Source organism: Heptranchias perlo, chromosome 1, assembly GCF_035084215.1.
Source record: "Heptranchias perlo isolate sHepPer1 chromosome 1, sHepPer1.hap1, whole genome shotgun sequence".
NCBI classification, from domain to species: Eukaryota; Metazoa; Chordata; class Chondrichthyes; order Hexanchiformes; family Hexanchidae; genus Heptranchias; species Heptranchias perlo.
The window spans coordinates 63,424,193-63,437,077 of NC_090325.1; the positions used below are offsets into that span (position 1 = coordinate 63,424,193).

The 12,885-nt window shown below is 41.6% G+C and overlaps 1 protein-coding gene across 3 annotated transcripts in view; it reads right to left on the reverse strand.

Annotated features, from left to right (window-relative positions):
• Positions 1-1,719: 1,719 nt before the first annotated feature.
• LOC137322738 (ADP-ribosylation factor-like protein 15) overlaps positions 1,720-12,885 on the reverse strand; it is a 312,177-nt gene continuing 301,011 nt past the window's right edge. For all 3 annotated transcript variants that reach the window (XM_067985763.1, XM_067985756.1, XM_067985747.1), the window contains exon 5: positions 1,720-5,597. In XM_067985763.1, the coding sequence (XP_067841864.1) occupies positions 5,439-5,597 (159 nt within the window). In that variant the 3' untranslated portion in view covers positions 1,720-5,438. The remainder of the gene's footprint in view (positions 5,598-12,885) is intronic.

Genomic DNA, 12,885 nt, shown 5'->3' on the forward strand with positions numbered 1-12,885 from the left:
GACTTTTGTAGCACACCCATAAGGGAAGGGAGCTAGAAACCATTAAAGCATGTTTGAGCTGGTGGGGCTACAAAATTTGGAATGAATTCTGTCCCAACCACTTCATTTCTACAATTACTTTCCAAAACTTAGGTGTGTAACAATTTGGTGCACTAAAATCGGAAGTAGCATTACAGCCAACAACTATAATGACGCCAACTACAATTAGTTCTAAAGGCGTTGACACCAAGACTGCAGGACCCACTACTGAAGACATTTGGATTAAAATGCCGATGTGGCTCAAACCTATTATGGCAGCTGTTGTTCTATGGTTAAGGAACTTGCTCAGAAATTTCCTAAATACTTGGAAGGGAAAAAATTTGCAGGGCTACGGGGAGGGGGAGTGGGACTAATTGAATTGCTCTTACATAAAGCTGGCACAGGCTCAATGGGCCGAATGGCCGCCTCCTGTGCTGTAACCATTCTATGATTGACTTCTTGGATGGCTTGTCACTGTTGTTTACCAGAGAATTCTCAAAAAAGGCATTGTTTGCCAAATATTTTTGTGCCTTTAGGTTAATACAAGTGTGAATCAGAATCATTATCAATCATTTCCAATGTGGAAATGCTGCTTTGACTGGGCCAATGACTGCTTGACTGGATGACCCTCTTTCATTAGACATTCACCCAGATGTTAGTCATATGCCTGTCACTGGAGTCAGTTGATGAGAATGATTTTAAAAGTGGTAATTCTACCTCATGGATCCTTAAGCAAATGGCACAAGCTTTTTTAAAAAATATTTATTCACAGGATCTGGGAAATGCTGGCAAGGCAACATTTATTGCCCCATCCCTAGTTGCCTTGAGAAGGTGGTGGTACACCCGAGTCAACCATGTAGTGATTGAAGTCATGTAGGCCAAACCATGAGAGGGTGCCAGATTCCTTTCCCTTAAGGATCAGTGAACTGGTTGGGGTTTTACATCAATCCAGCAGGTTCAATGATAATTTTCCATGGGATTTAAACTCAGTACCATTGTGTTGCTAGTTCAGTACCATACCCACTACAATACCATATCCATTCCTCTTTAAACCTAGGGAAATTTCTGTTGGATATTCTTGCCTCAGCAATAGCCTTCAATCAGACTGAGCTCTCCGATTGAGCTTGAAATAAGCTGCACAAGTTTGGCAGCCATGTGACATCAGAGAGCAATGTAAATAATATCCAATACATATTGGAAGTAACCATAACAATCAAAGCAAATTTTGAATCTTGGTGCTAACATGGATTTTGGGTCGCAATCTAGTAGGTGGGCTCTGAATCAATGGAAATTCAGTAGGCTGAAGCACAGGTGTTAACAAATAGAAAATTGCACAAAACTACAGAAAAACATTCAGATATTTTTCTACATGGCTAATTTATAACAAAATTAAAAGAAAAAACATATGGAAGATGAAACTAAGAACTTTTCCATACGTTAATCACAGCAGAGTCAGTCTTTGATGACAGGAGAGAAGATATGTTTCAGAACAAGGCAAAATATACAGCTAAGTGGGATTGGTTATCTAGATATACCTTACATTTAAAGAGACAGCGTCCATCAACTCCTTTCTTTCCCTGCCTATGTGGATGGATCGAATATTTGAATCTGGAAATTTAACAATCTCATTTTCCTTTACGTGTGTTGAAACTACACACCACAGTAAAAGTAATTTTAAAATCGGAATGATGAATGACAACCTTCTTTTAAATTTTTTTTTAATGAAAACAAAGTTTCAACAAATGAGGATAAAAATTACAAACATAATATTTTAACTGCATGAGTCACCCAAAGAGTTCATCTTGATGGTTTCCAGCAGATCCCCAATACAGTATGTTGGCTTTGGGAGCCAAATACTTAATTAATGAAGGAGCAATAAACAGTGTAGCTTATATAAGATATAAAGGTATATTGCAAATTGTCACAGTGATAGTATGTTACTGTGAGTATTAATGATCATTTGAATTTTCATGGTTCTGATCCTATCAAGTCAACACCCTGATTCATAGGAGTTATTTAGTATACAGATTATAATTATCTCTTCCAGAAAATGTTTTTTTTTTGCTTAAAATTATATACTACACCTTGTGAAAAATAAAGTGAACAACGGAAACCAAGTTGTTCAGCAGCAAAGATAAAACTGGTCAAACATCATAGGCAGCTGTGGTTTTGTTTGGCAGGTCATACACTGCTATAATCAGTTCTGCAGAACTGCCTTAATTTTCAATTGGAGTGGCATACGTTAAATGTGTGATTTAATCACTTGGCAGCTGAAGTAGTTAGAAAATTTGTTTGCATCTACAAATGTCATATTTTCATTACTTTTAATATGTTTTGCCACCATTTGATATTAATGGATAGGCTTTCAAATAAAATACAGAAAATGTTGAAATGCACATCAGCAATTAATATCTGAAAGAAAAGGGCAGGTTAATATTTTGGGTTATTGATGTTCTGATGAAGGGTTAAACCAGAAACATTAACCTATCCTTCCCTTTCATATGCTGATTGATCTGCACATTTCCTGTTTTTATTTCCATTTCCAGCATTAGTGGTTGTATTTTTTCTCTACATAGGCCTTAAATATTCTGTGAAATCACAAAGCATAACATAGATGCATGCAACAATAACATCCAAAATTCACAGTATATTCAGAAAAATGTAAGGTCATTGCACTGTTAGAAAATATCACATTTTGATTTTTTTTAAAACAGGGAATGCCTTTTCCCCCAAACCTTTCTGATCTGCCTAGGCTAAATACCTATCCTAATAGAGGGGACAGGCAGGCAAACTATCCCAGCACTCCCACCGATAGTAGTCTTCAGCCAGTCGTTATGATAGACACAAGTATTTTGGTGATTTTCTTATTTTCCCTGCTCCCTCTGGAGGCTTTCTCAGTATCTCTCCACAATGATACAATTAAAAGCAGGAACTCAGTGAGATGTGGGATTAAACTTGCATTCTACTGCTCTACGGGGTCCCTCGTGGGTGCTTCAATGACCAAGATGGCAGGGAGGCAAGTTCCCATGTCACTGTCAATATGTACTCTAAGCAGCTGTTATGAAGTGTTAAATAGCATGAGGTTGGATAGGTTTTGGATTTTCCTTCGTTATATGGAACAGTATTTCCTTTAACCATAACAGGGAAATTAGTGTGATAAAATTCAAAACAACAATCCACATTATGGCATAAATGGCACATTCAAACGCTAACACATTGCAACGCCAAGCCAGTGTTTCTTTATACTGTGTTTTGTCCTGGTACAGTATGTTATTTCACATATCGCGAACAACAGGTTTCAAGCAAATGTGTGTGAAAATTTTGAAAAGGGCAAATTATTTTTTGTGCCTTCAGCAGCCAAATGGTTAAACAAAACCCCAATTGCCTTATGTACAATAAAGTATAAAATCAGTTCAGTAGCAAGTATCTCTCTTTCCGCTTGTGTATGTGTGCTAATCCATGATTTTCATCTCTTATCAAAGGAAAAATTATAATCAAAGCAATAACCATTCACCTTGCACATTTACTACTGAATTGGCAACTTAAAAGCTGAGCCTGTAACCGTATTTCTTGGAGAGATTAAACTGAAACCAGCCACTTCTATTCAGCGGTAACCTTTATTGTTATTGATGAACAATGGAAATCGGAGAATAATCTCTGACTTATTTGGCTATACTGGTTAGTTACCTGCTAAATACAGTAGCTGTATTTTCAGAACAAAAATAGGCTATGTGCCAGTTAAACTATATATATAATATATATAGTCAGTAATAAAGGTACAAAGTTTAGAAATATGAATGATTTCACTCTTATATTTAAAAAAAAGCAGCTGCAGCCTACTGGAGTATAAAAAATTCCAAAATTTCTATAAATACAATGAAATACAGCAAGCCTATTGTAAAACAGAAACATACATATCACAGATAAATGGAACAGCTTTACAATATGCACAGCAAGACACATGTGGCAAATAAACACTGGAAAGGGGATATGAAAATACAAATTCCAACAAAAGAATCTAAGAACACCATCTGAAATTCTTAAACTGCAAGCAAAGAGACAACGTGAACGTGAATGGTTGGACAGAGGGATGGTGATAGTAGACAGGGAGGGAACCATGCCGACAGTTGGAAGGCATTAGGCGTCAGACAGAGGCTTGTCAGGAACAGCTGTTGTTGGGTATTGATTGATAGTGTTTTCATTCTGCTTACTGAAGAGTTGCAGACAGTCCCAGGTTTGAGAAGAAGTGCAAGGATGGTGCATACATACACAAAACACACACACACACACACACACACATATATAAAAAAGTCATTTGACAGATGGCTCAAGCGACATCTACCACAGTGTCTTCAATACTTAATGTTTTTAAACGCTTTAAATTCCTGGAATATAATAATACATTTCAATTAAAAATGTTGAAATTAAGACAAAATTAGTACTGTTGGTTTTTAAATCTAACTTGCGTTCACTGGATTGTACTATGCTAAGAGAAATAAGACAAGACATTATGACACGACCAAGCGATTAATTTTCGTTCTCAAGTAAACCACTGAAAAAGATTCAAGACAAAATTCTTCGTTCAACAATATCCTTAATTAAATTCAAGCAATTGCATGCTATTTTGTCAATGGACATGTCTAATAGTGCTTCATTATCAAAATCTGTTATCTTTCAAGAGCAGTGCTGGATGCACGCAGCAATATTAAAAAATTCCTACAAATCACATTACTTTGTTTTGCTCTTTTATACAGAGCTTCTGAATATGTCTGGCACTATTTAAAAGACTTAATAGTATTTAACACCCCATAGCACATCATGTACACATCAGATAAAGCCTTGACTGGAGTTTACAACATTAAGACATTCCTTTCTATCCAGATGATTTATAAATGCACACTCACAATGCTCACTGGTCAGCTTATTTACATTGTGTGTGTGCTAACAAAATATAGAAATAATCAGAAGCAAAGTGCAAGAATCCACATCCACCCACCATTGCAGACTAATTCTGACAGTGTACAGATGAGCTCACTAACACAGACCAGCACTGTTATCACTGACCATCATTTTCAAAATTTTCACCGCAACGGTACTACAAATAATCACATACTGAAATATCATGCAACTACAGTAAAAATGGCAAAAACAGAAGTAGAAAATAAGACAAAACAAATAAGTCCAGTACTGTTCGCAGATTCCAATTTAAATTGATTTCATATCTCAGTTGATTTGGGATGTTTTAGTTCTATTTGAAAAAAGATTTTTTTTGATATGTAGGAAGTGGATCATATAAAACGTAATTATTTAAAATGAACATTCAATAAAGTTATTCTAATACTACAAAGTTTACAGTACAGTGTGTAAAGATTTGGAGAAAGTTTCCATTTCAATGTCCCAAATGGCACTCAGTGCAGATTTCATATCCTTCCTGGAATGTGTTCATGATCATTCTCTTCAAGCAAGTTAATGAACTGATTGAAGCCTTCTTTTACAGCATCCATGTTCTCTACAGAGCAAGGCTGAAGGATCCACCGCTGTCCCCTTGCAAGTGGCTCCAGTTCAAAATATTTCTTAATCTGAAAGAAAAAACAAATTTTTAGGAAAAACTTTATGTTGGTATACCAAGTCAAACTGTGGATAATTTTACAAAGACACAGAGAATGATAGTTGAAACTAAATGTGATAACCACACACAAGTTACTGCACATTTCAGGATCAGTCTTTATTGGTTTATGACACTGTTGTTGCATCTGTGATATTTTATACAGTGCAAAAGTGTCATACTGGACAGGTATTCAGGGCAAATCTAATTCTAAGCATTTTCAACATTTGTAATGGTCATTTAACTGCAAGAGATACAATTAATGGTATAACATGCACATTTCATGTATTTTGTTTAACTGAGAAACCTAGATGAAGCATCAAGGCCTGTAGTTCAGAGTTGTGCTGTGCTGATCACTTAGAAAAGTTAGTTTTCAGACTGACGCACAGCTCCGTGCAGTCATTTTATCCTTTAGCTGCCTTACTGACTAATAAATTAGCTCAGTTACAATTGATGTAAAAAGTTCATCAAATTTGAAAGCATTTTCTTTCTGAAACATCCAGCTGTGCTCATTAACTAGAGTACACATTTAATTAAGAATAGCATTGACAAGCAGAATGCTCAAGCAAATTTAATTCAAGAAAACTGATGTGTACCTGAAAACAAAGAATGTTTAGAAATACCAGAACTGTCTAGTCAGACCTTTAGGCCCCAATATTAGAGTTGAGGCGGGATGGCAGCGAGGGGGTGAATGGGTGCGCGGGTAACCCAACCAATAAAAAAATGTCTGTTTTCCACGGGATCGCGATTCAATCGGCGCCACTTAACATGGCTTCTGGGTTTGCTGTCTGAAAGCTGCGCAGTGGATGGACTGCGCACCCTCATCACATGCTGTCAGCTGGAGGAGCTCTATTTAAAGTGCCATTAATCCAATGGCTTTTCCTGGAGCAAACACCCACACACCACAATGGAGCAGCACAGGGGCAAGGCTACTCCAAGATTCAACTGTACCTCACTCTAGGTGCTACAGGATGGGGTGAGGAGGAGGAAGGATCTGTCTTACATGGCAAGAAGGCCTGGCTCGAGGTGGCAGAGGAGGTCACCAGCAGCAGCAACATCTCCTGCACCTGGATCCAGTGCAGGAAGCGCTTCAATGACCTAACTCGGTCAGCAAAAGTGAGTACACTTACTGGTTCTCCTACATTCCGTCTTCATCATCACTGCCCCCACTCCCCAACTCATTCTGCACTGCCAACATTACTCTATCACATCACTCCTCAAACCCACTTAAGGCTCATCCTCAACTCACCTGCACTTCCTCGTCTCCCCATTACTCACCCCACCACTACCACTCACCCAATCCTCATCCAATGTCATGGCTCTGTCTCATACTCACCCTCTGATGCATCTCTTTCACGGTCAGCCGCACCCAAATAAATGCATACATCAGTTGGCCACTTCACCATCACTCACACGTCTGTTCTTTCTCTCCTTCTAGGAGAAGAGAGCGCAAAATGCACGGGAGAGGGCGAGGACCGGAGGGGGGCCGCAACAAATCGTTGTCCTTACAGACGCGGAGCAGGAGGCGCTGGAGCTCAGTCGAACCCTCGAGTGCCTGTCCGTCGGGGACGCCGAGACTGGCAAACGTCTGGTGACACAACTTTAACATTCAGCACACGGAATATGAATTGATGTTAACATGCCTTGCCATCTTCAGCACCTCAGTATGCTCATCGCAACATGACACATCTGTGATCATGCTTAATATTGCCTTCTGTTCTCTTACAGGGCCTTCAGCGACCGCTGTGACGGCAGAGGGCGATTCCTCAGGGGAACTGCCGGCCTCTGAGGGTGCACCATCACATCTTAGCGAATCATCCACCAGCGCATATACACATACCTCGGTGGGTCCTAGTCCTCAGTTAGTTGGGTTGGCACCTGGTGAGTTACCACATACGTGAGAACGAACAGATGCTGGTTGCAGGGACAGCTCCGGAGAGTCTGCGTCGGTGGGAGCACTCTTCTCAGCTGGACGCAGATGCGGAACCCTGGGGCCAGCCTTTAAAAGGATAATGATCAAGGGACAGGAGCACATTTGCGAGGTACTGGAACAGGTGTCACGCGCACTCTCCACAATAGCGCAGAGGATGGAGGATTCCAACTCCTGAATGAGTGGAATGGTGGTACAGGAATGGGAGGGAATCTGAGATACTGTTACAGGTAAGTGCGGGAATGTCTGCGATGAAGAGAAGGCGAGCCTCCATTGAGCTTCAAGCACAGCTCACAAATGAATCCATTCAGGCCCTGACAACGGCCGTTCGGACTCAGGCTGAACAACATTCTGCCGCCTTAAACAGGCAGACAGATACACTAGCACTGGTCTTACAAGGCATCACATGTCCTCCAAACTGTTGTCCAGCAGAGTGGTAGGAGTGATGTGGCCCTGGCCGAGGGGAGGGATGATGGTGATAAGGGACATGGAAGCGGGGACGCCACTCAAAGCGCGACCTGTTGCCCCCTCTTAATCAGTACCCATAATGCTGCCTCCTCTATTAAACTAAATAGATAGGGGGAGGGTTCAGATGGGGCAAAGTTTAGATTGATAAAGAGAAAAGACAAGGAAGTAGTACAGGAAAGTGATGGGGGTAATGATAAACAGAGTGTGTCAGGAAGGGACAGAGCGTACAAAAATAAGAGTGCACTAGCAAATGGGGCCGGGATAGGAAAGAATAGCAAAAAGACAAAATTAAAGGTTCTTTATCGGAATGCGCGCAGCATTCGTAATAAGATAGATGAATTGACGGCACAAATAGAAACAAATGGGTATGATCTCGTGGCCATTACAGAGACGTGGTTGCAAGGTGACCAAGGTTGGGAGCTAAATATTCAGTATTTCGGAAGGATAGGAAAAAAGGTGAAGGTGGTGGGGTAGCTCTGTTAATAAAGATGAAATTGGTATAATAGTGAGAAATGATCTTGCCTCAGAAGATCAAGGTGCGAATCAATTTGGGTGGATAGCAAGGGAAAGAAACAGCAAGGGAAAGAAATCACTGGTGGGAGTAGTATATAGGCCCCCTAACAGTAGCTACACTGTAGGGCAAAATATAAATCAGGAAACAAGTGGGGTTGTAAAAAACGTAATGCAATAATCATGGGCGATTTTAACTTTCACAAAGATTGGACAAATCAAACTGGTAAAAAAGTAGCCCTGAGGAGGAGTTCATAGAGTGCATTTGGGATTGTTTCTTAGACCAATACATCGGGGAACCAACCAGGGAATAGGCCATATTGGATCTGGTAATGGGTAATGAAACAGGATTAATTAATGATCTCAAAGTAAAGGATTCCTTGGGAAGCAGTGATCATAACGTGATGAATTTCACAACCAGTTTGAGATCGAGGATCTTGGGTCTGAAACTACTGCATTAAACTTAAATAACGGCAATTATAAAGGAATGTGGGTGGAATTGACTAAAGTGGACTGGGTGAACAGATTAGATGGTGGATAAGCAACGGCAAACATTTAAAAATATATTTTATGACTCGCAACAAAAATATATCCCTGTGAGGAGGAAAGACTCCACAAAAAGGGTGAATCAACTATGGCTAACTAAAGAAGTCAAGGATGGTATCAGGTTAAAAGAAAAAGCATACAACGTGGCAAAGATTACTGGTAAGCCCAAAGACTGGGAAAATTTTCAAAGCCAGCAAAGGATGACTAAAAGAATAATAAAGAGGGAGAAAATAAATTATGAGAGTAAACTAGCAAGAAATATAAAACTGACAGTAAAGGCTTTTACATTTATATAAAAGGAAGAGGGTAGCTAAAGTAAACATCGGTCCCTTAGATGAGACTGGGGAAATAATAATGGAAAACAAGGAAATGGCAGAGGAATTGAACAGATATTTTGTATCTGTCTTCACAGTAGAAGACAATAAAATCATACCAATAATTGTAGAAAATCAAGGGCAAAGGGAGGGAGGAACTAAAAACAATCACTATCACTAGAGAAAAAGTACTAGGTAAATTAATGGATCTAAAGGCTGACAAGTCCCCTGGACCTGATGGCTTGCATCCGTGGGTCTTAGAAGAAGTGGCTACAGAGATAGTGGATGCATTGGTTGTAACCTTACAGAATTCACTAGATTCCGGAAAGGTGCCAGCGGGTTGGAAAACCGCAAACGTAACACCCCTATTCAAGAAGGGAGTGAGACAGAAAGCAGGTAACTATAGACCAGCTAGCCTAAAATCTGTCATTGGGAAAATGTTAGAATCCATTATTAAGGAAGTAGTAGCAGGATATTTGGAGACTCATAATAAAATCAAGGAGAGTCAACATGGTTTTATGAAGGGGAAATCATGTCTGACAAATTTATTAGAGTTCTTTGAGGAAGTAATGGGCAGGGTGGATAAAGGGGAACCAATGGATGCAGTATATTTGGATTTCCAAAAGGCATTCGATAAGATGCCACATAAAAGGTTACTGCACAAGATAAGAGCTCATGGTGTTGGGGGTAATATACTGGCATGGATAGAGGATTGGCTAACTAACAGAAAACAAAGTCGGGATGGAATCATAGAATCATAGAAGTTTACAACATGGAAACAGGCCCTTCGGCCCAACATGTCCATGTCGCCCAGTTTATACCACTAAGCTAGTCCCAATTGCCTGCACTTGGCCCATATCCCTCTATACCCATCTTACCCATGTAACTGTCCAAATGCTTTTTAAAAGACAAAATTGTACCCGCCTCTACTACTGCCTCTGGCAGCTCGTTCCAGACACTCACCACCCTTTGAGTGAAAAAATTGCCTCTCTGGACCCTTTTGTATCTCTCCCCTCTCACCTTAAATCTATGTCCCCTTGTTATAGACTCCCCTACCTTTGGGAAAAGATTTTGACTATCGACCTTATCTATGCCCCTCATTATTTTATAGACTTGTATAAGATCACCCCTCAACCTCCTACTCTCCAGGGAAAAAAGTCCCAGTCTATCTAACCTCTCCCTATAAGTCAAACCATCAAGTCCCGGCAGCATCCTAGTAAATCTTTTCTGCACTCTTTCTAGTTTAATAATATCCTTTCTATAATAGGGTGACCAGAACTGTACACAGTATTCCAAGTGTGGCCTAACTAATGTCTTGTACAACTTCAACAAGAAATCCCAACTCCTGTATTCAATGTTCTAACCAATGAAACCAAGCAAGCTGAATCTGCAAAGGGATATTGACAGGTTAAGTAAATGGGCAAAAATTTGGCAGATGGAATATAATGTGGGAAAATGTGAAGTCATCCACTTTGGGAGGAAAAATAAAAAAGCAAAATATTATTTGAATGGAGAAATACTACAAAATGCTGTGGTACAGAGGGATCTGGGTGTTCTCATAAATGAAACATATTAAGTCAACCTACAGGTGCAGCAGGAAATCCGGAAGGCAAATGGAATATTGGCCTTTATTTCTAGGGGGTTGGAGTATAAAAGCAGGGAAGTCATGCTACAACTGTACAGGGTGCTGGTGAGACCACACCTGGAGTACTGCGTACAGTTCTGGGGCCCTTATTTAAGGAAGGACATACTTGCATTGGAGACAAGTCAGAGAAGGTTCACCAGGTTGATTCCGGGAATGGAAGGGTTGTCTTATGAGGAAAGATTGAATAGGTCAGAAGAAAAAGGCAAAGGTTTTGTAAGCACGAAGTGGATGCACAAGGCTGTTTGTCGGTTGGTCATGTTTTTCATTTATATTTGCTTTTTGTTAAAATCACATTAAATGTTATGATTGTCACCACTACTGCCACATCTTGGCCATTCTTGGCTGGCTTTTGTGATGGTGAACCTACTGAAAGGGCCCTATGAACGGTGACACTTGATGCCACCCATTGGGTCACTTTACAGTGGGTGTATGTGTAGTTGCAGGACTGTTTTGTGTAGGGAGGGGTGGGAGGAGGCTGGTGTGGGCACTGCTCTTTCCAGGTGGTGTGAGGACTGGACTCTTCACACTTTCTGATATTAGGAGAACCGTTCACATATCAGTGACTCCCTGGCCTCACGAACAACCAGGCGAGCCGCTGCTCTGCCCATGGGTTCCTCCTGCTCCTCCTCAATGTGGACGGCAGATGTGGATGGGGCCTCCTTAAGCGGCACCCCTCTCTGTTGTGCCATGTCGTGCAGGCACAACACAGTACTATAATGCGTTCCACGCTGTCCGGTGCGTATTAAAGCGCCCCCCCCCACCCCCAGAATGATGAAAGCACCTAAATCGCATCGAGCAGCCCTATAAGCATGCTCAATTGTAGACCTGGTGGCGACGTGGCTGTCATTATATCGATGCTGTTGCTCGGCGATGGGTTAACTCAGAGGTGTCATGAGCCACGTGTGCAGGGGGTATCCCTTGTCCCCGAGGAGGTTGTTCGGTGCGTGGAAGAGGGATGTTGGATTCCCTGAGGATGAAGGAATTGTGGCAGCTACCAGGGAATCTGGCGCACACATGAAGAAATCTTTTGTGGTGGTCACAAAGTTGATGGGTGATACCCCTTCCCGTTGATGAATGGTCCTGGCTCGTGTGGAGGTGCTCGTATTGCTATATGGGTGCAATCGATTGGACCCGTGGGAAGCCAGCCACAGAGTGGAATCCCACTGCCCTCTCCGTCTGGCTGAGGTTGTCCGTGGGGAAGTTGACATACTGCGAGGCCTTGCGAAACGAGCAGTCGGTGACCTGCCTTACTCACTTGTGTGCAGACGACTGGGAGACCCCGGCGGCACCCTGGAATGATCCGGAGGCGAAGAAGTTGAGGGCAGTGGTGACTTTGACAGTGACGGGTAAGGAGATGCTGCTCGGCCCAGCCAGGAGCAGCTCGGCATGAAGGAGGCTACAGATGTCTGCAACTACCTGGCGACTGACTCTGAGCCTCCGTATGCACTGCTCCTCAGAGAGGTCCAGGAAGCTGAGCCTCGGTCTGTAGACCATGTGGCGAGGGTAGTGCCTCCTGTGACGTCACTCTCTCTGTTGTTGCCCTCCGTGCTCTTGTGCAGGTGCTTGTGGTGCAGCACTGTGTTGTGGAGCTCCAAGTGGCGGAGATGAATACCGTGCCTGGCGAGGCTGGTGATGTTGCTCATCCTCGGATGTAGTGGTGAATGCAACCACGGCGCCCCCCCGATCCTGATGGTGAGAGTTTGAGGGGGTCCGCAAAGTAGTTAAATATGTGAACAGAAGAATTTTGAGTGGAAAGTAATAATTTTCAGTGAAAACACAAAGATCTCGCGGCCAAAACTTTGTCTGAAAGAACTGTGTGCCCTGCTGCAATAAGCGACCTTTTCTCCCC